This window comes from Phyllobates terribilis, unplaced genomic scaffold (assembly GCF_046119375.1).
Source record: "Phyllobates terribilis strain yellow unplaced genomic scaffold, ASM4611937v1 Scaffold_8__6_contigs__length_399053987, whole genome shotgun sequence".
NCBI classification, from domain to species: domain Eukaryota; kingdom Metazoa; phylum Chordata; class Amphibia; order Anura; family Dendrobatidae; genus Phyllobates; species Phyllobates terribilis.
The window spans coordinates 158,789,559-158,814,793 of NW_027362768.1; the positions used below are offsets into that span (position 1 = coordinate 158,789,559).

Genomic DNA, 25,235 nt, shown 5'->3' on the forward strand with positions numbered 1-25,235 from the left:
GCTTTAGGCAGGTCAGAAACTTACTATGCTGAGGCAAGAAACAGGAGGCCCTACACCCGCTCATTGGGGAAGATCCTGACATGCACCCTTCACCCTACAGTGCTCCGGGATGTGCCTGAATTACCACCAGTAAAAGGTACTGCAGTGATTGTCGTGTCAGTCCCTGTTCTTGCTCTGACCCGGCTGGGTCTCGCCTGTCCTGCATCCCCCTCTCCATAAACTGCCCTGAGGCCTAGCTCCACCTGTGGGGAGCTGTACCATCGAGCTGCCTTATCACCGGCCTCAGCGGACTGCCGCAGCGCTGGTGATTCTCACCAGAAACCACAGGTGGCGTCACGAACTTCCATAAAATTAGTAAACCAAACCACCCTTTTAAAAGCTGACCCCAGGGTACGGGCCGGGTACCGAGTCATCCCCATTCCCCTGGGCTAGTCACATACTGTATTATACTCCAGAGCTGCACTCACTATTCTGCTGGTGCAGTCACTGTGTACATACTTTACATTACTTATCCTGTACTGATCCTGAGTTACATCCTGTATTATACTCCAGAGCTGCACTCACTATTCTGCTAGTGCAGTCACGGTGTACATACATTACATTACTGATCCTGTACTGATCCTGAGTTACATCCTGTATTATACTCCAGAGCTGCACTCACTATTCTGCTGGTGCAGTCACTGTGTACATACATTACATTACTGATCCTGTACTGATCCTGAGTTACATTCTGTATTATACTCCAGAGCTGCACTCACTATTCTGCTGGTGGAGTCACTGTGTACATACATTACATTACTGATCCTGTACTGATCCTGAGTTACATCCTGTATTATACCCCAGAGCTGCACTCACTATTCTGCTGGTGCAGTCACTGTGTTCATACATTACATTACTGATCCTGTACTGATCCTGTACTGATCCTGAGTTACCTCCTGTATTATACTCCAGAGCTGCACTCACTATTTTGCTGGTGCAGTCACTATGTACATACATTACATTACTGATCCTGTACTGATCCTGAGTTATATCCTGTATTATACTCCAGAGCTGCACTCACTATTCTGCTGGTGGAGTCACTGTGTACATACATTACTGATCCTGTACTGATCCTGAGTTACATCCTGTATTATACTCCAGAGCTGCACTCACTATTCTGCTGGTGCAGTCACTGTGTATATATATTTCATTACTGATCCTGTACTGATCCTGAGTTACCTCCTGTATTATACTCCAGAGCTGCACTCACTATTCTGCTGGTGCAGTCACTGTGTACATACATTACATTACTGATCCTGTACTGATCCTGAGTTACCTCCTGTATTATACTCCAGAGCTGCACTCACTATTCTGCTGGTGCAGTCACTGTGTACATACATTACATTACTGATCCTGTCCTGATCCTGAGTTACATCCTGTATTATACTCCAGAGCTGCACTCACTATTCTCCTGGTGCAGTCACTGTGTACATACATTACATTACTGATCCTGTACTGATCCTGAGTTACATCCTGTATTATACTCCAGAGCTGCACTCACTATTCTGCTGGTGCAGTCACTATGTTCATACATTACATTACTGATCCTGTCCTGATCCTGAGTTACATCCTGTATTATACCCCAGAGCTGCACTCACTATTCTCCTGGTGCAGTCACTGTGTACATACATTACATTACTGATCCTGTCCTGATCCTGAGTTACATCCTGTATTATACTCCAGAGCTGCACTCACTATTCTCCTGGTGCAGTCACTGTGTACATACATTACATTACTGATCCTGTACTGATCCTGAGTTACATCCTGTATTATACTCCAGAGCTGCACTCACTATTCTGCTGGTGCAGTCACTATGTTCATACATTACATTACTGATCCTGTCCTGATCCTGAGTTACATCCTGTATTATACCCCAGAGCTGCACTCACTATTCTGCTGGTGTTGTCACTGTGTAGTGACAATACTTGAGCTTTTTCTTCCTTATCCGCATTCACATTTTCCAGTAGAGGTGATTGCCAGTAGACTGGTGCTCGTCAGCCTTCAATACACATTTTCCCACTTTACCTTATAATGCACCATGTGGTTCTTCCGTGTTTTTCATCAGCAGAATTGTGACTGCAGCTCTTAATGTGTAATAAATATAACATGACAAGAAAGCTGACAACTGCAGCTTTGGATGGTTCTGGAATATTAGTGTTTTTTTGTTCAGTCACCAATTCTATTGATTTCTGTAGAAGGCATCGCTCTTTGTCCTTTATACCCTTGTAGTAGTGATGATGGATCACATTGCCATTGATGCTTTTTCATGAAGGAAAAAAGGTGCATTTTATGTTTAATAAATGAATATGATTGATGACTACACAGATCTGTGTTGGATTCCGCTGCTGTCACAATGTCCCTTTTATATGGGATATTCCCTATATAATGCTTCTTAGATCCATTGTGATAATAGCGACCCTTAATCAGTGACTACTCTGGAGATTGGTCATTAGCGCCCTCTGGTGGTGAAATACATGTACTACATCATTGCATTTTGAACTCCTGAAGCATCACTTCCTTTACTGGTTCTCCCCAACCACCTTCAGAGTAATAAGGTCGTCCCCTAGATAACATGGCTGCAGTGATGGGGAGCAGCAGCTTCCTCTCTAACATTGCAGTAGGGGTGCTGGCAGCTAATATTCATGCCCAGCATTAGCCTTTCCGCTGAATACACACCACGTGCACATACAGATCTCCACAAGATCATTTCAGTGTTTTTCTATGTTTATGACCCTCTGATAAGTCCCAACATTTTCCTGTGTATTACTGACTGTTCTCCTGCTGACAGGTGAGAGATGCCGTAAAATACGCACTAGGAGTTGGATATCGTCACATAGACTGCGCCTCTGTGTATGGAAACGAGACAGAAGTAGGAGAAGCCATAAAAATGAGTCTCTGCTCTGATCAGGTAAAGTTTGGCTACTTGCAGGTCTCTGATATGTTTTTTCTCCAGTAAATATCATTATCGCTGATATTGTTTCCAGGGTCTAAAAAGAGAAGACATATTTGTCACCTCCAAGCTGTGGAATAACAAGCATCACCCGGAGGATGTAGAAGGAGCGTTGAAGAAGACCCTGACAGATCTGCAGCTTGACTACCTGGACCTGTACCTTATGCACTGGCCGTATGCCTTCAAGTAAGTGAATAGATAGGCTAAGGATGGAAGATGGATGGGGCGAAGGAGGGATCAATGGGGTGCGGTGAAGGAGGGATCAATGGGCTGGGGCGAAAGAGGGATGAATAGGTTGGGGCGAAGGAGGGTCCAATGGGCTGGGGCGAAGGAGGGTCCAATGGGCTGGGGCGAAGGAGGGTCCAATGGCCTGGGGCAAAGGAGGGTCCAATGGGCTGGGGCGAAGGAGGGTCCAATGGGCTGGGGCGAAGGAGGGTCCAATGGGCTGGGGCGAAGGAGGGTCCAATGGGCTGGGGCAAAGGAGGGTCCAATGGGCTGGGGCAAAGGAGGGTCCAATGGGCTGGGGCGAAGGAGGGTCCAATGGGCTGGGGCGAAGGAGGGTCCAATGGGCTGGGGCGAAGGAGGGTCCAATGGGCTGGGGCGAAGGAGGGTCCAATGGGCTGGGGCGAAGGAGGGATCAGTGGGCTGGGGCGAAGGAGGGATCAGTGGGCTGGGGCGCAGGAGGGATCAATGGGGGGGGCCAAGGAGGGATCAATGGCCTGGGGTAAAGGAGGGATCAATGGGCTGGTGTAAAGGAAGGATCAGTGGGCTGGGGTAAAGGAGGGATCAGTGGGCTGGGGCAAAGGAGGGATCAATGAGCTGGGGTGAAGTAGGGATCAATGGGCTGGGGATGAAGGAGGATCAATTGGATAGGGGTGGAGAATGGATTCAGTGGCCTAGGGGTGAAGGAGGGATCAATGGGGTGGAGTGAAGGAGGGATCAATGGGGTGGGGTGAAGGAGGGATCAATGGGCTTGGGACGAAGGAGGGATCAATTGGATAGGGGTGGAGAATGGAGTCAGTGGCCTAGGGGTGAAGAGGGATCAATTGGCTTGGGGCAAAGAAGGGTTCAATGGGCTGGGGTGAAGGGGGGATCAATGAGCTTGGGGCAAAGGAGGGATCAATTGGCTGGGGCGAAGTTGGGATCAATGTGGTGGGGTGAAGGAGGGATCAATGGGCTTGGGGCGAAGGAGGGATCAATGGGCTTGGGGCGAAGGTGGGATTAATGTGGTGGGGTGAAGGAGGGATTAGTGGACTGGGGCGAAGGAGGGATCAATAAGTGAAGGGTGAAGGAGGAATCAACTGGATAGGGGTGGAGAATGGAATCAGTGGCCTAGGGGTGAAGGAGGGATCAATGGGCTTGGGGCAAAGGAGGGATCAATGGGCTTGGGGCGAAGGTGGGATCAATGTGGTGGGGTGAAGGAGGGATCAATGGGCTGGGGCGAAGGAGGGATCAGTGGGGTGGAGTGAAGGAGGGATCAATGGGCTGGGGCGAAGGAGGGATCAATGGGCTGGGGCGAAGGAGGGATCAATGGGCTGGGGTGAAGTAGGGATCAATGGGCTGGGATAAAGGAGGGATCAATTGCATAGGGGTGGAGAATGGAATCAGTGGCCTAGGGGTGAAGGAGGGATCAATGGGGTGGGGTGAAGGGGGGATCAATGGGGTGGGGTGAAGGAGGGATCAATGGGTTTGGGGCGAAGGAGTGATCAATTGGATAGGGGTGGAGAATGGAATCAGTGGCCTAGGGGTGAAAGAGGGATCAATTGGCTTGGGGCGAAGAATGGTTCAATGGGCTTTGGGGCGAAGGAGGGATCAATGGGCTGGGGTGAAGGAGGGATCAATGGGCTGGGGCGAAGGAGGGATCAATGGGCTGGGGCGAAGGAGAGATCAATGGGCCGGGGTGAAGAAGGGATCAATGGGCTGGGGTGAAGGAGGGATCAATGGACTGGGGCGAAGGAGGGATCAATAAGTGAAGGGTGAAGGAGGAATCAACTGTATAGGGGTGGCGAATGGAATCAGTGGCCTAGGGGTGAAGGAGGGATCAATGGGCTTGGGGCAAAGGAGGGATCAATGGGCTTGGGGCGAAGGAGAGATCAATGGGCTTGGGGCGAAGGTGGGATCAATGTGGTAGGGTGAAGGAGGGATCAATGGGCTGGAGTGAAAGAGGGATCAGTGGGGTGGGGTGAAGGAGGGATCAATAGACTGGGGCGAAGAAGGGATCAATGGGGTGGGGCGAATGAGGGATCAATGGCCTGGGGTACAGGAGGGAACAATGGGCTGGGGTAAAGGAGGGATCAATGGGCTGGGGCGAAGGAGGGATCAATGGGCTTGGGGTGAAGGTGGGATCAGTGTGGTGGGGTGAAGGAGGAATCAATGGGCTTGGGGCAAAGAAGGGATCAATGGTCTTGGGACGAAGGAGGGAACAATGAGCTTGGGGTGAAGGTGGGATCAATGTGGTGGGGCGAAGGAGGGATCAATGACCTTGGGGCGAAGGAGGGATCAATGGGCTTAGGGGCGAAGGTGGGATCAATGTGGTGGGGTGACGGAAGGATCAATGGGCTGGGGCGAAGGAGGAGATCAGTGGGGTGGGGTGAAGGAGGGATCAATGGGCTGGGGCGAAGGAGGGATCAATGGGGTGGGTCGAAGAAGGGATCAATGGGGTGGGACGAAGGAGGGATCAATGGCCTGGGGTACAGGAGGGATCAATGGGCTGGGGTAAAGGAGGGATCAATGGGCTGGGGTAAAGGAAGGATCAATGGACTGGGGTAAAGGAGGGATCAGTGGGCTTGGGCGAAAGAGGGATCAATGGGCTGGCGTGAAGGTGGGATCAATGTGGTAGGGTGAAGGAGGGATCAATGGGCTGGAGTGAAGGAGGGATCAGTGGGGTGGGGTGAAGGAGGGATCAATAGACTGGGGCGAAGAAGGGATCAATGGGGTGGGGCGAATGAGGGATCAATGGCCTGGGGTACAGGAGGGAACAATGGGCTGGGGTAAAGGAGGGATCAATGGGCTGTGGCGAAGGAGGGATCAATAGGCTGGGGTAAAGGAGGGATCAATGGGCTTGGGGTGAAGGTGGGATCAGTGTGGTGGGGTGAAGGAGGAATCAATGGGCTTGGGGCAAAGAAGGGATCAATGGTCTTGGGACGAAGGAGGGAACAATGGGCTTGGGGTGAAGGTGGGATCAATGTGGTGGGGCGAAGGAGGGATCAATGACCTTGGGGCGAAGGAGGGATCAATGGGCTTAGGGGCGAAGGTGGGATCAATGTGGTGGGGTGACGGAAGGATCAATGGGCTGGGGCGAAGGAGGGGATCAGTGGGGTGGGGTGAAGGAGGGATCAATGGGCTGGGGCGAAGGAGGGATCAATGGGGTGGGTCGAAGAAGGGATCAATGGGGTGGGACGAAGGAGGGATCAATGGCCTGGGGTACAGGAGGGATCAATGGGCTGGGGTAAAGGAGGGATCAATGGGCTGGGGTAAAGGAAGGATCAATGGACTGGGGTAAAGGAGGGATCATTGGGCTTGGGCGAAAGAGGGATCAATGGGCTGGGGTGAAAGAGGGATCAATGGGCTGGGGCAAGGGAACGATCAATGGGGTGGAGTGAAGGAGGGATCAATGACCTGGGGTAACGGAGGGATCAATGGGCTGGGGCGAAGGAGGGATCAGTGGGCTGGGGCGAAGGAGGGATCAATGGGCTGGGGCGAAGGAGGGATCAATGGGCTGGGGCGAAGGAGGGATCAATGGGGTGGGGTGAAGGTGGGATCAATGTGGTGGGGTGAAGGAGGGATCAGTGGGCTTGGAGTGAAGGTTGAATCAATTGGCTTGGGGCGAAGGAGGAATCAATGGTCTTGGGGCAAAGCAGGGATCAAAGGGCTTGGAGCAAAGGAGGGATCAATGGGCTGGGGCGAAGGAAGGATCAATGGGCTTGGGGCGAGGAGGGATCAATGGGCTGGGGCGAAACAGAGATCAATGGGTTTGGGGCGAAGGAGGGATCAATGGGTTTGGGGCGAAGGAGGGATCAATGGATTTGGGGCGAGGGAGGGATCAATGGGCTAGGGGTGAATGAGGGATCAATGGGCTGGGGCGAAACAGAGATCAATGGGTTTGGGGTGAAGGAGGGATCAATGGATTTGGGGCGAAGGAGGGATCAATGGGCTAGGGGTGAATGAGGGATCAATGGGCTGGTGCGGAGATGGGATCAATGGGCTGGGTAAAGGAGGGATCAATAGGCTGGTGCGAAGGAGGGATCAATGGGTGAAGCGTAAAAGAGGAATCAATTGGATGGGTGTGGAGGATGGAATTAATGTCATAGGGGTGAAGGATGGATCAGTGAGCTGGGGGTGAAAGAGGAATCAATGATCTGTGGGTGAAGGATGGATCAATAGGCTATTAGTGGACAATGGATCAAGTGGCTAGGGGTGGAGGGTGGAATTAATGGTCTTGGGGTGAAGGATGGCTCATGGAGCTGGGGATGAAGGAGGGATCATTGGGCTCAGGGTGAAGGATGATCAATGGCCGAGGGTTGGAGGAAGAATCAGTTGAATAGGTGTGGAGGAGGGAATTAATGGCCTAGGGGTAAAGAATGGATCAATGGACTGGGGTGAAGCAGGGATTAATGGGCTAGAGGTGAAGGTGATTGGTTGTGGATGGCAGATGGGAGCGGTGGTGAGGTCAGCTGTGTTGTCTGGAGGTAATATATGTACAGATTTGAGGTATTGCAGCACTTGTAGCACAATCCAGTAATCCTCCTTCACATCATCACATCCTTTGCTTCAGGAGAGGAGATAATATCTTTCCACAAAACCCGGACGGCTCCCTGCAGTATGACTACACCGACTACAAAGACACGTGGAAGGCCATGGAGAAGCTGGTGGAGAAGGGTCTGACCAAGGCCATCGGTCTGTCCAACTTCAACAAGAGGCAGATTGAGGACATCCTGAGCGCCGCTGCTGTGAAGCCGGCTGTGCTGCAGGTATGAACCTGGTAAGGTCTCGCGTGGCCCCGGATGGTGGTTCTGCAGGTGGGACCCTTGTCTGGTGTCTGGCCTTCACCTCATGTGGTTGCCTCGTGTGTACAGGTGGAGTGTCACCCGTACCTGGCTCAGAATGAGCTCATCGCTTTCTGTCACAAGAACGGTCTTGTCTTTACGGGTTACAGTCCGCTTGGATCTCCTGATCGCAGCTGGAGAAAACCTGAGGACCCGGTCCTGCTGGAGGAGCCCTGCATCTTGGAGATGGCAAAGAAATACTCCAAATCTGAGGCCCAAATCCTTCTCAGGTACATGGCAAGACAACAAGAAACACGTTGCACTGGGTCATTACCTGGAGCGATTGGCTCTGTGCCTCTATATTCCTTATTAGTAATACAATTGCTATTGGCTGTTGTTCTGTGGGGTCCCCCATACCTGCACCCAGTCGAGGTGGTAAATAATTGTTCTACCGATGGCTATTTGGTTTAGGGCATTCACAAAATATGTGATTTTTATCAACACGTCGATATTTGATCCCCTGGGATGTAGTTAACTATAAATAGTTATATGGCGGCCGTCTTTATATTCCAGGTTTCAGGTGCAGAGGAGAGTCGTTACCATCCCAAAGAGCGTCACCCCTTCCCGGATCCTGCAGAATTTTCAGGTGAGCACACATCTGTATAATATATACAGTATAGGACTCGGTGGTCTATCCAGCAGCTGTGAAACTACAAATCCCAGCAAGTCATATCACTGGAAGAGCACATTGGGAGTTAGTTTCACAGCGGCTGAAGAGGACACAAATATAACTTTAGATGGGTCAATACGAGTCAGATCGCCGCTGGCATTTTAGCCATGATCATGATTTGGGCACGGTATACATTGGGTTACTGTAACCTTTCTTATTTCAAAACATTAAAGGGATGGAGATTATGGAGGCCTTTGGATCCAGATCACTGTTCACATCAATATCTACATCCTGCCTGGCTGATATAGTGGCAGATATGGGTGGTCATTAGTGTTGAGCGAACATGCTCGACACTGCTCGGTACTCGCCCCAGCATCACGCTACTCGGGATGTTCGGCGAGCACCGAGCATTTCCGGGTTACTCGGGCTGGACTCGGGTCTCCGCCCTACATGTTCGGCGCTCTTTACAGAGCCAATGAACATGCAGGGATTGCCTGCCAGTCACTGTAATGCCGCAGCCATGTTGGTTGTGAGCATTACAGTGATTGGCTGGCCGCGCAGCGTAACCTCGAGTATTTAAAACCGGGCGCCGCCATCTTGGACACAGTCGCTCCGGATCAGACAGTGTAGGGACAGCGCTGCTGATTTAGGGAGAGATATATCCTGCAAAATAGTTAGTGTAGGGTCTGTAAAGGCTGCCAGATCAAACAAACAGTCCTTCTCAGGACTAATATACATCCCAGATATCAGGCAGGCAGGCTGTATAGGAGACGCAGTGGTTATACCAGCAAACGCTGCATTACAGTCCTGTGTGCTCCTGTTGCTGAAATTGCTGGACTTAGCACCAGGTCTCGGGGGCCAGGAAAAATCCTTTTTTTTTTTCAAATAAATCCTCTTTTTTTTTTTCCTCCTTCACTCTGTACAAATACCCGTCTTATTAACCTTTTGGTGTGTCCCCCCTCCCCCCCCCCAAAAAAAAAAAAGTGTGTCTGTGACAGTTCCGACACAAATATATCTGTTGAAAATAGTCTGGTGTAGGCCAGAGAAACAGAAGTGTGGTTTTGCAATTCCACGGTTCAAACCTCTGTATTATCCACTTTTGGGCCATTTGCAGCTAAAAATAAAACAGTTTGAGTGTGTCGCTCACTGTTCAGCCGCAAATATATATATTTAAAAAAGTCTGGTATACAGTCATGGCCAAAAGTTTTGAGAATGACACCAAAATTATATTTTCACATGATCTGCTGGCCTCTGGTTTTTATTAGTATTTGTCTGATGTTTATATCACATACAGAAATATAATTGCAATCATATTATGAGTACCAATAGGTTATATTGACAGAATGAGTTAATGCAGCAAGTCAATATTTGCAGTGTTGCCCCTTCTTCTTCAAGACCTCTGTAATTCTCCCTGGCATGCTCTCAATCAACTTTTGGACCAAATCCTGACTGATAGCAGTCCATTCTTGCATAATCAATGCTTGCATTTTGCCAGAATTTGTTGGTTTTTGTTTGTCCACCCGTCTCTTGATGATTGACCACAAGTTCTCAATGGGATTAAGATCTGGGGAGTTTCCAGGTCATGGACCCAAAATCTCTATATTTTGTTCCATGAGCCATTTTGTTATCACCTTTGCTTTATGGCAAGGTGCTCCATCATGCTGGAAAAGGCATTATTGGGCGCCAAACTGCTCTTGGACGGTTGGGAGAAGTTGCTCTTGGAGGACATTCTGGTACCATTCTTTATTCATGGCTGTGTTTTTAGGCAAGACTGTACACCAGTAAATTATAACTGTGGTTTTGCCATTCCACGGTAAAAAAATCTCTATTATTCAGCTTTTGTTATTTTTTCCGTAAAGAAAAACAGTAATATTTTCTCCCTGATTGTTCAGATTGTATAAAAGAGTCGGGTGTAGGCCAGAGAAATAGAACTATGGTTTTCCTCTTCCACGGTTCTAATCTACTTTTTATTACCCTTTTTCCATTGATAGTGTGAGTGTAAGCTATTTTACTTCCTTTACAATGGGCAAGGCGCGTGGCAAGGGACGTGGAAGTGGACGTTCTGGAGATGTTGCATGCAGAGGACGGGGCCGTGGCCAAGGTGAAAATATGCCACAACCAGCAGCCACATCTTTTCGCTTCCAGTTCTTGACCGAATTAATAGGGAAGCACAGAACAACACCAGTATTGCGAACTGATCAGTGTGAACAGGTTATTAATTGGATAGCAGATAATACTTCCAGTCACCTGGGCACCACCACCTCCGGTCTGTCTTCCACACGGTCAAATCTTAGTAGCCGTGAGTCTCGACCGCATACTCCTCCTCACCCTGATGCTCCCTCCTCCCACCATGCCGAGTGTCATCAGACAGCAACTGATCCCACACTTGGACACTCTAAAGAGCTGTTCATTGGTCCATTTCCATATTTGGGCCCCTCGCCTGCTCCGCTTGAAGTGGTGGAAGAGGAGATCCCATGTAGCGATGGCCAAATATTTGAACAGCCACGGCCACAGGAAGTCGACGCTGGCAGTTTGTCACAAGAGGTGGACGATGACGAGACAAAATTGCCAGGAAGTGAGGAGGAGGATCGTGGTACGCAAGTGGAAGAGGAGGAGGTGGTGGATGATCTAGTAACTGACCCAACGTGGCAGGAGGACATGCAGAGCGAGGCCAGCAGCACACAGGGTCAGGGAGGCAGAGTGGTGGCCGCACACAGAAGGCAGGCAACAGTTCCCCGTAACACCAACACGAGGGACGTTGCCAGTACAACCTGTAGGTCTTCCAGAGTCTGGAATTTTTTTAAAGACTGCTGATAACCCCAAAAAGGCCATTTGTACCACCTGCCATGCCAGCATCAGCAGGGGTGACAAAACTACCTGCCTGACCACCACCAGCATGATCAGGCACATGGCAGCAAAGCACCCGACTTTGTGGGGCGAACCCCAGGGTCCACGACCAGTGTCAGCGGGTTTCACCACTGCTTCTTCCGCTGTTGTGCGTGCAATAGAGCCCCCTGTTGTGTTTGCAAGGCAATCCAGTGTCCATACTGTGTAACGGGTCTGGGAGGCGGAACCTCTGAGCTACTATGCTACTATACAAGGGGGCGGTCCTTGTAAGGGAGCGGGTGGCGACCAGGCAGGCAGTCACAGCAGGTGACCGGGACAGTCTCTAGAAGAACGGGCAGGAGGTCACGGCAAGTGACCGGGGCAGTCTCTGGATGAACGGGCAGATGGTCACGGCAAGTGACCGGGGCAGTCTCTGGGTGAACGGGCAGATGGTCACGGCAAGTGACCGGGGCAGTCTCTGGGTGAACGGGCAGATGGTCACGGCAAGTGACCGGGGCAGTCTCTGGGTAAACGGGCAGATGGTCACGACAAGTGACCGGGGCAGTCTCTGGGTGAACGGGCAGATGGTCACGGGAAGTGACCGGGGCAGTCTCTGGGTAAAGGGTTGGTACGACCTGTGGCGGCTGATGGTAGACGTGAGCTCCCAGGTGAGCAGGCGAGAGTCTCTGGATAAACGGGTGGTCACAGCATGTGACGGCGGAGCCTCCAGGAAGACCAACAGACAGGCGGCAGATGAGCGCTCCCAGGTGAGCGGGCAGAAGTCTCTGGACAGGCGGGTGGTCACAGCACGTGACGGCAGAGCCTCCAGGTAGGCTAGCAGACAGGCAGCAGATGAGCGCTCCCAGGTGAGCGGGCAGGAGTCACTGGACAGGCAGGTGGTCACAGCACGTGACGGCAGAGCCTCCAGGTAGGCTAGCAGGCAGGTAGCAGATGTGCGCTCCCAGGTGAGCGGGCAAGCTGGTCCATAGACAGGCTGACAAGAGTTGGAAGGCAGACCGTCGGACCTCAGGCAAGCAGGCAGGTAGTTGATGTGCGCTCCCAGGTGAGCGGGCAAGCTGGTCCTTAGACAGACTGACAGGAGTAGTAAGGCAGACCGTCGGACCTCAGGCTAGCAGGCAGGTAGCAGAATATCAAGCAGGAATAAGACAGCAAGCTGGCAGGAATCTGGCAGGTATCTGGCAGGTAACTGGCAACGGGACCTGAGGGCTGAAGCAGAGTAATGAACAGTGCAACAACATTGCTCGGGCACCTCCATTTTGGAGGAGGTGCCTTATATATGGTGAAGTCCTCCGGCCATTGGCCGGGGACTCCTTAGGACGGCGCGCGCGGCCCCTTTAAGAGGGAGGGAGAGCGCGCGCCCTAAGCACAGTGGCCGGGAAGGAGCGCGCGCTGCCAGCAGAGCGGGAGGAGGACGCCGGGCACGGAGCAGAGAGGTGAGGGGAACAGCGTCCCTGCCTAGCAGAGGGCAGGGACGCCGGCGCTACATACTGCATGTAAAGATGCCCCCTCCTCTCAGTCTTCACTTGTTATGGCAGTTTCTCAAGAAACAGCATCAACGTCCACGTCCACGTCCCACCGCAGCGTTCAATTGTCCATATCCCAGACCTTTGAACAAAAGCGGAAATTCGCAGCTAATGCCCCACAGGCCACAGTCCTAAATTGGCACATTTCACGACTGCTTGCGTTGGAAATACTGCCTTTTAGGCTGGTGGAGACGGAATCCTTCCGCAACCTTATGGCGGTGGCCGTCCCTCGGTACTCTGTCCCCAGCCGACACTATTTTGCCCGGTGTGCCATCCCCGCACTACACAAGCACGTGTCCCAAAACATCTGCCGTGCCCTCAACAACGCAGTTATTGGGAGAGTCCACCTGACAATGGACACGTGGACAAGTGCTTGTGGCCAGGGACGGTACATCTCCCTGACGGCACACTGGGTAAACATAGTGGAAGCCGGGACCCAGTCGGACCTTGGGACGGAACACATCCTCCCCACACTGAGGATTGTGGGCCCTATGTCAGTCAGAGTTGCCCCCACAGTGTACAGCTCCTGTGCATCCTCCTCCTCCTCATGTTCAGCCTCCATCTCAGATATCACCACATCAGTTACAAGCTGGAAGCATTGCAGTACTGCCTCCGCCAAGCGGCAACAGGCTGTGCTGAAACTCATGAGCTTAGGTGATAAACCTCACACTGCTTGTGAGTTGTGGATAGCTGTGAAAGAGCAGGCAGATCTGTGGCTGAGACCGCTGAACCTACACCCAGGCATGGTCATGTGTGACAATGGCCGTAACCTGGTGGCGGCTCTGAGGCGAGGTGAGATCACACACGTACCATGCCTGACTCATGTGCTTAACCTCGTGGTTCAGCGGTTTCTTAAATCGTACCCCGAGTTGCTAGATCTGCTCGTCAAAGTGCTCCGCCTGTCAGCTCATTTTCGCAAGTCGGCTACAGCTTCCGCCTCCCTTGCTGTGTTGCATATGTACCATCTTGACAAACTTTGAGGAGTCCACCAAGATGGTGAGTGGCGATGACGCCATCATTAGCGTCAGCATTCCACTTGTCTGTCTTTTGCAACGCTCTCTGCAGAGAATTAAAGAGGAGGCATTGCAGCCAGAGTATGATGAGATGGATCAAGATGCCGTAGCGGTCGATTACACAAAGCCCAGCCTCATCTCATCCCAATGTGCATTGGGGGACAATGAGGGAGAGGAGGAGGAGGAGGAAGACCAGGAGCTTGTATCATGCACTGTAGACGGTAGTACCTGTACAACTATCATACCGTCGGTTCAGCGTGGGTGGCCTGAGGACAGGGGGGAGGAGGAGGAGAGCATGGTCAGTCGTCATCTTGGTGAGGACACGGAAGTCTTGCCCTTTACTAGTCTGGCACGCATGGCTGACTTTGTTACGCTGCCTTAACCGTGACCCTCGCATTGTCAAAATGTTGGGTGACAGTCATTACTGGTTGGTGACACTTTTAGACCCCCGCTACAAGGAGAACTTTCACTCTCTTATTCCTGAGGTGGAGAGGTCTACAAAAATGGGGCAGTACCAGAAGGCCCTTGCTGCAGAACTGTTAAAAAAATTCCCATCTGAACACACTAGCGGCAGAGGTCCCAGTTTGTTGCCCAACCAAGGCGTACATGCGAGAGAGATGCAACTCCAATCCAGCAGAGGCAGGGGAACACTGTCAACGTTCTGGGGCAGTTTTCTCAGACCCTCCCTTCGGACAGACCCTGAGGCGCGGGGTACTCTCACAAGGAGTGGAAAGTTTCAAAAGATGGTGAGTGAGTACCTTGCCGACCATACCAGCGTCCTCCGTGATTCCTCTGTGCCTTTTAATTATTGGGTATCCAAGCTGGACACTTGGAATGAACTCGCTCTGTACGCCTTGGAGGTCCTGGCCTGCCCTGCCGCTATCGTGTTATCGGAGCGTGTTTTTAGTGCCGCTGGGGGAATTATAACTGATAAGCGCACTCGCCTGTCAACTGACAATGCTGACAAGCTGACCCTTATCAAAATGAACAAGGGCTGGATTGGGCCAGACTTCTCATCACCACCAAATGACAGCAGAGTAACATAAAGTCAAATCCACTGTGTTATTTCGGGAGGTGTATTCACATGCACCGCTTCACACCCACACATGGGTATACGCTTCCTCATTTCGGCTGTTTTATGTTCTTCTCCTTATCCTCAGCCTCCACCACCACTATACCACCAGGGTGACCGTGGTCCGTGTTGCCATTATTGAAAGTTCCTCCGTCCTTATTTTTGTCAGCTTTTGCTTGGAAGGCATAAGCAAAGACTGTGGGAGACGCACTCCCAATAATGGGAATAATATTTTTAAGATGCTGTACTGTATGGCTCTTGTAAGGGGCATTAAAACCGTCTTGTTAAGCTACTGTGACCTCCACCACTTTTCCAAGGGGCATTAAAACCGTCTTGTTAAGCTACTGCGACCTCCACCACTTTTCCAAGGGGCATTAAAACCGTCTTGTTAAGCTACTGTGACCTCCACCACTTTTCCAAGGGGCATTAAAACCGTCTTGTTAAGCTACTGCGACCTCCACGTCTCTTCCGAGGGGCATTAAAACCATCTTGTTAAGCTACTGGGACCTCCACGTCTCTTCCGAGGGGCATTAAAAGCATCTTGTTAAACCACTCTGAACTCCACAGCTCTTCCAAGGGGCATTGAAATCTTGTTTTTAATTAACTCTAACCTCCACGATTCTTCGAACGGGCATTGCATTTCCTCCTAATTTTTGGCAGCTTTTGTTTGGAAGGCATAGGCAAAGACTATGGGAGACCCACTCCCCAATAATGGGAATAATGTTTGTAATATGCTGTACTGCATGGCTCTTGTAAGGGGCATTGCAAGTTCCTCCGTCCTAATTTTTGGCAGCTTTTGCTTGGAAGGCATAAGCAAAGACTATGGGAGACCCACTCCCCAATAATGGGAATAATGTTTTTAAGATGCTGTACTGTATGGCTCTTGTAAGGGGCATTAAAACCATCTTGTTAAGCTACTGTGACCTCCACGTCTCTTTCAAGGGGCATTAAAACCGTCTTGTTAAGCTACTGTGACCTCCACCACTTTTCCAAGGGGCATTAAAACCGTCTTGTTAAGCTACTGCGACCTCCACCACTTTTCCAAGGGGCATTAAAACTGTCTTGTTAAGCTTCTGTGACCTCCACCTCTTTTCCAACGGGCATTAAAACCGTCTTGTTAAACTACTGCGACCTCCACGTGTAACGGGTCCGGGTGGTGGAACCTCTGTGCCGTGGAACAAGGAGGGAGCCAGAGGGGCAGGTGCTACTCTGGGGACGACCTTGTAAAAGAGCAGGTGGCTCCCACAGGTCAGATAGCTGGGACTGAACGGTATAGCGGGTGGACACAACAGGCAGGCAGCAGTCTCTGGGTTAGCTGACGGGTGGTCACGGTACGTGACGGAAGAAGTCTCTTGACTAGCAGGCAGGTGGTCACGGCAAGTGACGGCAGAGCAGGTAGAAGTCTCTTGGCTAACAGACAGGTGGTCACAGCATGTGACGGCAGAACAGGTAGAAGTCTCTTGGCTAGCAGGCAGGTGGTCACAGCATGTGACCGCAGAACAGGTAGAAGTCTCTTGGCTAGCAGGCAGGAGGTCACGGCATGTGACGGCAGAGCCTCCAGGTAGGCCAGCAGGAGAGTAACAGACGTGCGCTCCCAGGTGAGCGGGCTAACAGGTACGGCAGGTAGCAGGCAGATAACTGGCAGGTGCTTCCTGGTATGCAGGTGGACTCGCCCATAGACAGACTGGCGGATGATTGGAGACAGACTGTCGGGCTGGAGAGAAGACAAGCTGGCAGACAGGACTGGTAGTCAGGCTGGCAACGGGACCTGAGGGCTGAAGCAGAGGTGAGTATGCTTTGCAACAACTTTGCTCGGGCACCTCCATTTTGGAGGAGGTGCTTTATATATGGGAGGTCCTCCGGCCATTGGCCGGGGACTCCTTAGGACGGCGCGCGCGGTCCCATTAAGAGAGGGGGAGCGCGCGCCCTAAGCACAGAGCCCGGGAAGGAGCGTGCCGTCAGCAGCGAGGAGGGGAGCGCAGGAGGACGCCGCGCCAGGAGCGGGAAGGTGAGAGGGACGGCGTCTCTGCCTAGCAGTGGGCAGAGACGTCGATGCTACACCACGTCTCTTCCAAGGAGTATTAAAACCGTCTTGTTAAGCTACTGTGACCTCCACGTCTCTTTCAAGGGGCATTAAAACCGTCTTATTAAGCTACTGTGACCTCCACGTCTCTTTCAAGGGGCATTGATATTGTCTTTTTATTCCACTGCGACCTCCACCACTCTTCCAAGGGGCATTAAAACCGTCTTGTTAAGCTACTGTGACCTCCACGTCTCTTCCAAGGGGCATTAAAACCGTCTTATTAAGCTACTGTGACCTCCACGTCTCTTTCAAGGGGCATTGATATTGTCTTTTTATTCCACTGCGACCTCCACCACTCTTCCAAGGGGCATTAAAACCGTCTTATTAAGCTACTGTGACCTCCATGTCTCTTTCAAGGAGCATTGATATTGTCTTTTTATTCCACTGCGACCTCCACCACTCTTCCAAGGGGCATTAAAACAGTCTTGTTAAACCACTCTGTACTCCACAGCTCTTCCAAGGGGCATTAAAACCGTCTTGTTAAGCTACTGTGACCTCCACGTCTCTTTCAAGGGGCATTGATATTGTCTTTTTATTCCACTGCTACGTCCACCACTCTTCCAAGGGACATTAAAACCGTCTTGATAAGTTACTGTGACCTCCACGTCTCTTCCAGGGGGCATTGATATTGTCTTTTTATTCCACTGCAACCTCCACTACTCTTCCAAGGGGCATTAAAACCGTCTTGTTAAGCTACTGTGACCTCCATGTCTCTTCCAAGGGGCATTGATATTGCCTTTTTTATTCCACTGCGCCCTCCACCACTCTTCCAAGGGGCATTAAAACCGTCTTGTTAAGCTACTGTGACCTCCACGTCTCTTCCAAGGGGCATTAAAACTGTCTTGTTAAGCTACTGTGACCTCCACGTCTCTTTCAAGGGGCATTGATATTGTCTTTTTATTCCACTGCGACCTCCACCACTCTTCCAAGGGGCATTAAAACCGTCTTGTTAAGCTACTGTGACCTCCACCACTTTTCCAAGGGGCATTAAAACCGTCTTGTTAAGCTACTGTGACCTCCACGTCTATTCCAAGGGGCATTAAAACCGTCTTGTTAAGCTACTGTGACCTCCACGTCTCTTTCAAGGGGCATTGATATTGTCTTTTTATTCCACTGCGACCTCCACCACTCTTCCAAGGGGCATTAAAACCGTCTTGTTAAGCTACTGTGATCTCCACGTCTCTTCCAAGGGGCATTAAAACAGTCTTGTTAAGCTACTGTGACCTCCACGTTTCTTTCAAGGGGCATTGATATTGTCTTTTTATTCCACTGCGACCTCCACCACTCTTCCAAGGGGCATTAAAACCGTCTTGTTAAACCACTCTGAACTCCACAGCTCTTCCAAGGGGCATTAAAACTGTCTTGCTAAGCTACTGTGACCTCCACGTCTCATTCAAGGGGCATTGATATTGTCTTTTTATTCCACTGCGACCTCCACCACTCTTCCAAGGGGCATTAAAACCGTCTTGTTAAACCACTCTGAACTCCACAGCTCTTCCAAGGGGCATTAAAACTGTCTTGCTAAGCTACTGTGACCTCCACGTCTCATTCAAGGGGCATTGATATTGTCTTTTTATTCCACTGCGACCTCCACCACTCTTCCAAGGGGCATTAAAACCGTCTTGTTAAGCTACTGTGACCTCCTCGTCTCTTCCATGGGGCATTAAAACCATCTTATTAAGCTACTGTGACCTCCACGTCTCTTTCAAGGGGCATTGATATTGTCTTTTTTTTCCACTGCGACCTCCACCACTCTTCCAAGGGGCATTAAAACTGTCTTGTTAAGCTACTGTGACCTCCACCACTTTTCCAAGGGGCATTAAAACCGTCTTGTTAAGCTACTGTGACCTCCACCACTTTTCCAAGGGGCATTAAAACCGTCTTGTTAAGCTACTGTGACCTCCACCACTCTTCCAAGGGGCATTAAAGCCGTCTTGTTAAGCTACTGTGACCTCCACGTCTCTTCCAAGGGGCATTAAAACTGTCTTGTTAAGCTACTGTGACCTCCACGTCTCTTTCAAGGGGCATTGATATTGTCTTTTTTTTCCACTGCGTCCTCCACCACTCTTCCAAGGGGCATTAAAACCGTCTTGTTAAGGTACTGTGACCTCCACGTCTCTTCCATGGGGCATTAAAACCGTCTTATTAAGCTACTGTGACCTCCACGTCTCTTTCAAGGGGCACTGATATTGTCTTTTTATTTTACTGTGACCTCCACCACTTTTCCAAGGGGTATTAAAACCGTCTTGTTAAGCTACTGTGACCTCCACCACTTTTCCAAGGGGCATTAAAACCGTCTTGTTAAGCTACTGTGACCTCCACGTCTCTTCCAAGGGGCATTAAAACCGTCTTGTTAAGCTACTGTGACCTCCACATCTCTTTCAAGAGGCATTGATATTGTCTTTTTATTCCACTGCGACCTCCACCACTTTTCCAAGGGGCATTAAAACCGTCTTGTTAAGCTACTGTGACCTCCACGCCTTTTCCAAGGGGCATTAAAACTGTCTTATTAAGCTACTGTGACCTCCACGTCTCTTTCAAGGGGCATTGATATTGTCTTTTTATTCCACTGCGACCTCCACCACTCTTCCAAGGGGCATTAAAACCGTCTTGTTAAGCTACTGTGACCTCCACGTCTCTTCCAAGGGGCATTAAAACTGTCTTGTTAAGCTACTGTGACCTCCACGTCTCTTTCAAGGGGCATTGATATTGTCTTTTTTTTCCACTGCGACCTCCACCACTCTTCCAAGGGGCATTAAAACCGTCTTGTTAAACCACTCTGAACTCCACAGCTCTTCCAAGGGGCATTAAAACCGTCTTGTTAAGCTACTGTGACCTCCACGTCTCTTTCAAGGGGCATTGATATTGTCTTTTTATTCCACTGTGACCTCCATGTCTCTTCCAAGGGGCATTAAAATCGTCTTGTTAAGCTACTGTGACCTCCACGTCTCTTCCAAGGGGCATTAAAACCGTCTTGTTAAACCACTCTGAACTCCACAGCTCTTCCAAGGGGCATTGAAATGTTGTTTTTAATTAACTCTAACCTCCATAACTCTTCCAACGGGCATTGCATTTCGTCCTAATTTTAGTCAGCTTTTGCTTTTCAATGCATAGGCGAACACTAAGGGAGACCCACTCCCCAATAATGGGTAGAAGGTTTTTAGTACGCTGTAATCCACGTCTGTTTCAAGGGCCATTGCAGTTCCTCATAATTTTTGGAAAGCCTTCCATTCACTGCTTAGGCCAACAGTGCACAGGAGACCCAGTTGCCATAAATGGAAAAAACAGTTTAGTTAAGGCCCTCTGACCTCCATGTCACTTCCAAGGGGCATTGGAGTGCCATGAAATTTTTGGTAGGCATTGCACTCACTGTATGCCCTATAACTGTGTAGCCGAACCGCTCCTTTTGTTACAGAAACATATCCTACAAGACATGTGTGGTTGACTGGCCTGATAGTGATGTGAATGGTCCCTGTTCCTCCTGCTCTTTCTCCTTTGCCACCACCTCATCCATCACCTGAAGATTTGTTTTAACGGGAGTCATAGAACTGGGATAGTAGCAGGAAAACATCCAGCTATCCTCGGAGGAGGTAGGATATGCGCCAAAACGCTGACCACCTCAGGCCTAGCCGCTACTACATACATGCACTTGGATTCCAAGGAACAGAAAGCTAAGGAGATGGATGACCTCATGATCATGAATAATATACTCGTTGTGTAGGAGGCTGACCACTGCTGCTGTCTACCTTTTGAACTTTGTGTTGAAGCCTGATTGACCCAGGACCCGCAATCCTCTATGTCTGGAGGACGTGTTGCATCCCATTGTCCAACTGTGTCCCGGCTTCCACAATATTAACCCAGTGTGAAGGCGTGAGATGGACCATCCCTGGCCACATTCACTTGTCCACGTGTTTGTGGTTAGGCTGTCCTTCAAATAGGGGCGGCTGGGGACCGTTTATGGACACCCGGCCGCCCCCAGTCGTCTGGGGACCGAGCGTGGACACCCGGCCACCCGGCGGCTGGGGACTGAGTATGGATACCAGGCCGCCGACACAGCCATGACGTGGTGGCCAGATTCCGCCTCCACATGCCTAAAAGGCCCAATTTGAAGTGCAAGCAAGCAAGCAGTATGGTATTGCAGCCTGGGGGTGGGTGGGTGGCAGGCTGCACACTTACGCTTGCATTCCAAGAAAACAAAGCAGATGCTAACTTCTATCATCATCATGCTCCTCACCTTGGCACTCTCAACTACCCTGATGGAGAAGCCAGGGCCCACCGGAGGATTCTGGTTCTCTGGTGGGCTCGTCCAATGCTCTCTAAAGCAGGCCGGGCTAAGAAAAGTGTGTGGGGGGAAGTTAACAGGAGAAATAGGGGCGGCTGGGGACCGTTTATGGACACCCGGCCGCCCCCAGGCGGCTGGGGACCGTGTGTGGACACCCGGCCGCTGGGCGGCTGGGGACTGAGTATGGATACCAGGCTGCCGACGCAGCCATGACATGGTGGCCGGCGTCAGCCTGGGGGTGGGTGGGTGGGTGGCAGGCTGCATACTTGCGCTTGCATTGCAAGGAATGGGGAGGTACAATTGAACACTGCCCTGGGACAAGGACTTGCACGGGGATAGTTGCAAGTCTGCATCTTCTGATGCGGCAAGGATCACTTCTGATGGGCACACTTTTAGGCAGTGACCTGGGTGTCAGAGATGCTTCCAGGGGTCTTCCCCATGCTGTTCCCATGTCTTTTCAGCACTGTATGCTTGTGTCACACAGCACATGACCAGATAAGGTTGGAAAATGTTAAAATGACATTTCCCGGTGAATGCATTTGTCATGGTTGAAAGCAATACAGAAGTGCAAAAACGAATAAAAAATGCTACTTGTGAACATAGCCCAAGATGTGGAGGAGTATTTTTGTTTTTAGTTATTCATTTTACCTTACACACAAGTCTTTACCCTGGAAAGGATGTTCCTTAACATATTTCACAGGAAAGCACTTTCAGTTTAGTTTTTGAACGTTTTCTTGTGACCCCGTAAAAGTGGCTTAATACCTCTGACCATGTTGTTGACAGCAGTGACCTGGGGGTCAGAAATGCTTCCTGGGGCGATGCCCATGTTGTCCCCGTGTCTTTTGAGCACTGTCCCTATCGTTTTGGGCACTTTTTAGGCTTTCTACAGACTGCCGGGGGTGCCGCCGCAAAAATGCTCGGGTCTCCCATAGACTAACATTGGGCTCGTTGCTCGGGTCGAGCACCCGAGTATCACGGCGAGCTCGGCCCGAGCTTCGAGCACCCGAGCATTTTAGTGCTCGCTCAACACTAGTGGACATTAATACGGATGGTGATTTTTACTTATCTCTCATGGGTTCTCTTGTTTCCTGGCCAGGTCTTTGATTTCAGCCTGACAGAAGAAGAGATGAAGCAGATCGGAGCCCTGAACAAGAACTGGAGATACATCATTCCTTTAATCACGGTGAGTCTGCTGAAATCTTGGTTAGGTTGAAGGGGAGACTATCTGAGAAATGGGGTGACCTTATGGTTTATGCGCACATTACATTTTTTTCTGTGCAGATTTGCTACAAAACCTTAAAGATTTCCTAGTATCAGCAACTTGAATGAGAATCCTGAAGTCTCATGCACACGTTGCTTTTATGTGACTTGCAGATTTACATTTGCAGCTTGTCCATTCTTTCAGCGTTTTTGCTGCAGATTTCACCCAGACTAATGAATGGGAAAAACGCATGTAAAAAACACATGAATTTTATTTTGCGTTTTTTATGCCAACACTTCAGTATTTGTAGAAGATTTTTCTGCTGCAAGTACTGAATGTGTGCACATACCCTTACACTTAGTAATTAAATCATAATCCAATAATGAAGTTATAATGATGCACTTTGCGGAGGTTTTACCTACCGTCCTTTGGAGAACAGGATGCATCATGACACTCTCTTCTCAACCATACTGAAACACATCACCTTCTGCTACATCGACTGTTTATATTACACTTTGTTGTAGTGAAAAATTAAAATCCATATAGACATCTCTGGAGAGGGGACATATCACTCACACAGTGAACATATGGAATTAATTATAAAGTAAAATGTAAAAATCTGCAGTAGCGCTGCTGCTATAGTAAGATCAAATAGGCAAAGAGCCGCAATCTCAAAGCACCGTATTCCCTGGTGCAAATAATAATGAAATGATAAAAAGAAAAGAGATGCGCTGAAAACCACTCATAATATACCAAGAGAGTGATTCCTACCTGTCTAAGAGAAAATGGTAGTCCAAATAAAGATATACGCGTGCAGCTTCCAGGGGTCCTTAGAAGAAGTCACAACTGCAACTAGAGATGATGGACAAGTGCTGGAGTCTGTAGAACAAGCCGTGAGTATTGCAGAAAATGGGTTCAAACGGCGTGTTAACGCCGGAGATAGAGGGCTGCAGAGACTCGGACTTTCAGGTACGTGCAGCCGTTGCACTAGGTGGATACAGGGATGAAGATCATGGGTGAGAAGGACTGCAGACAGCCTGATAGGTGTGCCGGCCGGTCACACCTGCAGGATAGCTGATGATCAAGGATGTGAGCGCTTAGTTTCTGTGTGACATCCCAACAGCTGGGGGATTCCACTGAGGGAAAAACAGGCCAGCGCTTATCCGACGCGTTTCCGAGGTCACGGCCTCCTTCGTCGTCACTGGTATTTTATGAGTGGTTTGCAGCGCATCTCTTTTCTTTTTATCATTTGGAATTAATTATAACTGGGGAAGTGAGCGAGAGCTGACACTTCGACATCCATTGAAGTAGGGACCTTCTGCAGTGACCAGGTAATTACAGCAGAGGTATTATGCTCTGGAACTACCCAACCAGACTGAGATTCCTTTATTCAGAGGCGAAGTACAGGAGTGTTCTGTGTTTAAAGGACTTTTCGCAAACCTTTTGGAGCCGGTGGTCAGTGATGAATATTAGGGTTTACATCGATCCGATATTTATGGGAGATATATTTTCGGCGTCATAGCAAAAGGGATGAACATAATGCATTCACTCACATCACTGTAAGGCCATTCTAACCCCTTTAACTTAATATCGATCTGATGGATGATGCTATCCATGCCATGTTTCATCTCTATAGAAAGGTAAAATCGCAATGCCCTTATTTTGAGCATCTGACTCTTTTATTTAATGGAGTCATAGAAACTTTTATTTTTGGAGCTCCTTTAGGGATCATATTGGAGAATCGCACAAAGACCAATTCCCCAATATCATCTGAATTACTCCTTTTACAGCTGATGAGTGTCTAATAAACCTTTGTGCTGTGTGTAAATGTTAAGATTCATAAAATATGTGAAAATAACAGCTACAATACTGTATTTAGAAATCGCTCATAATGCAATTCCCCAAATCTTCCCTGACATTTCATTCCCTGTAGTGACCACTGTCTCAGACTGTCCCTCTCGCATTATATTTTGCCATATATCCCGAATCACACCAGATTTTTTATTTTTTTTTGCAGGTTGATGGAAAGTCTGTTGCCCGGGATGCTGGACACCCCATGTATCCGTTCAATGACCCGTACTGAGTGGCGTCACCCAAAATCTGCAGTCGCTTCTCCAGTCTCCGACGCTTTCTGTGCAGCCACCATATATCATTATGTTCAACGCTTTGTAATAAATCTTGAGCTTTGTGTAAAAAAAATAAATAAATAAATCTCGTGGTCATGTAATTTCATTAGATTAAAAATCACCTTGCTGTAAATTATTCTGGGGGCGGGCGCAGGTCATATTTCTGCTCCTCGTGTATCACCACAATAGAAAAGTGACAGATGTATGGAAAAAAAAAAAAAACTATCGCAAAAATTTTTCTTTACAGAGTTTATCTTTGTTATGTAAAAAAAATAAGTTTATTAATTGTATAATTGAAAGTTCTGGAACTTTCTAAAATGATCAAGGTTTCAATTCCTCATTATTTTACAGATCTGTGCTTGTCAGTGAATGTGAATATTCTTGTTTTAATCAGTACAGATCTCCTACTGCTCACAGCTACAGCTTTGTTACTATGTATAAGTC

At 49.6% G+C, this 25,235-nt stretch overlaps 1 protein-coding gene across 1 annotated transcript; it reads left to right on the forward strand.

The window, feature by feature from the left end:
* Positions 1–2,790: 2,790 nt before the first annotated feature.
* On the forward strand, positions 2,791–24,880 carry AKR1A1 (aldo-keto reductase family 1 member A1). The gene is made up of 7 exons (XM_073643602.1): positions 2,791–2,947; positions 3,024–3,175; positions 7,764–7,959; positions 8,065–8,264; positions 8,548–8,620; positions 22,561–22,647; positions 24,683–24,880. The coding sequence occupies exons 1-7, from the start codon at positions 2,927–2,929 to the stop codon at positions 24,746–24,748; spliced, it is 795 nt and encodes a 264-aa protein (XP_073499703.1). The 5' UTR covers positions 2,791–2,926; the 3' UTR covers positions 24,749–24,880.
* Positions 24,881–25,235: the final 355 nt, after the last annotated feature.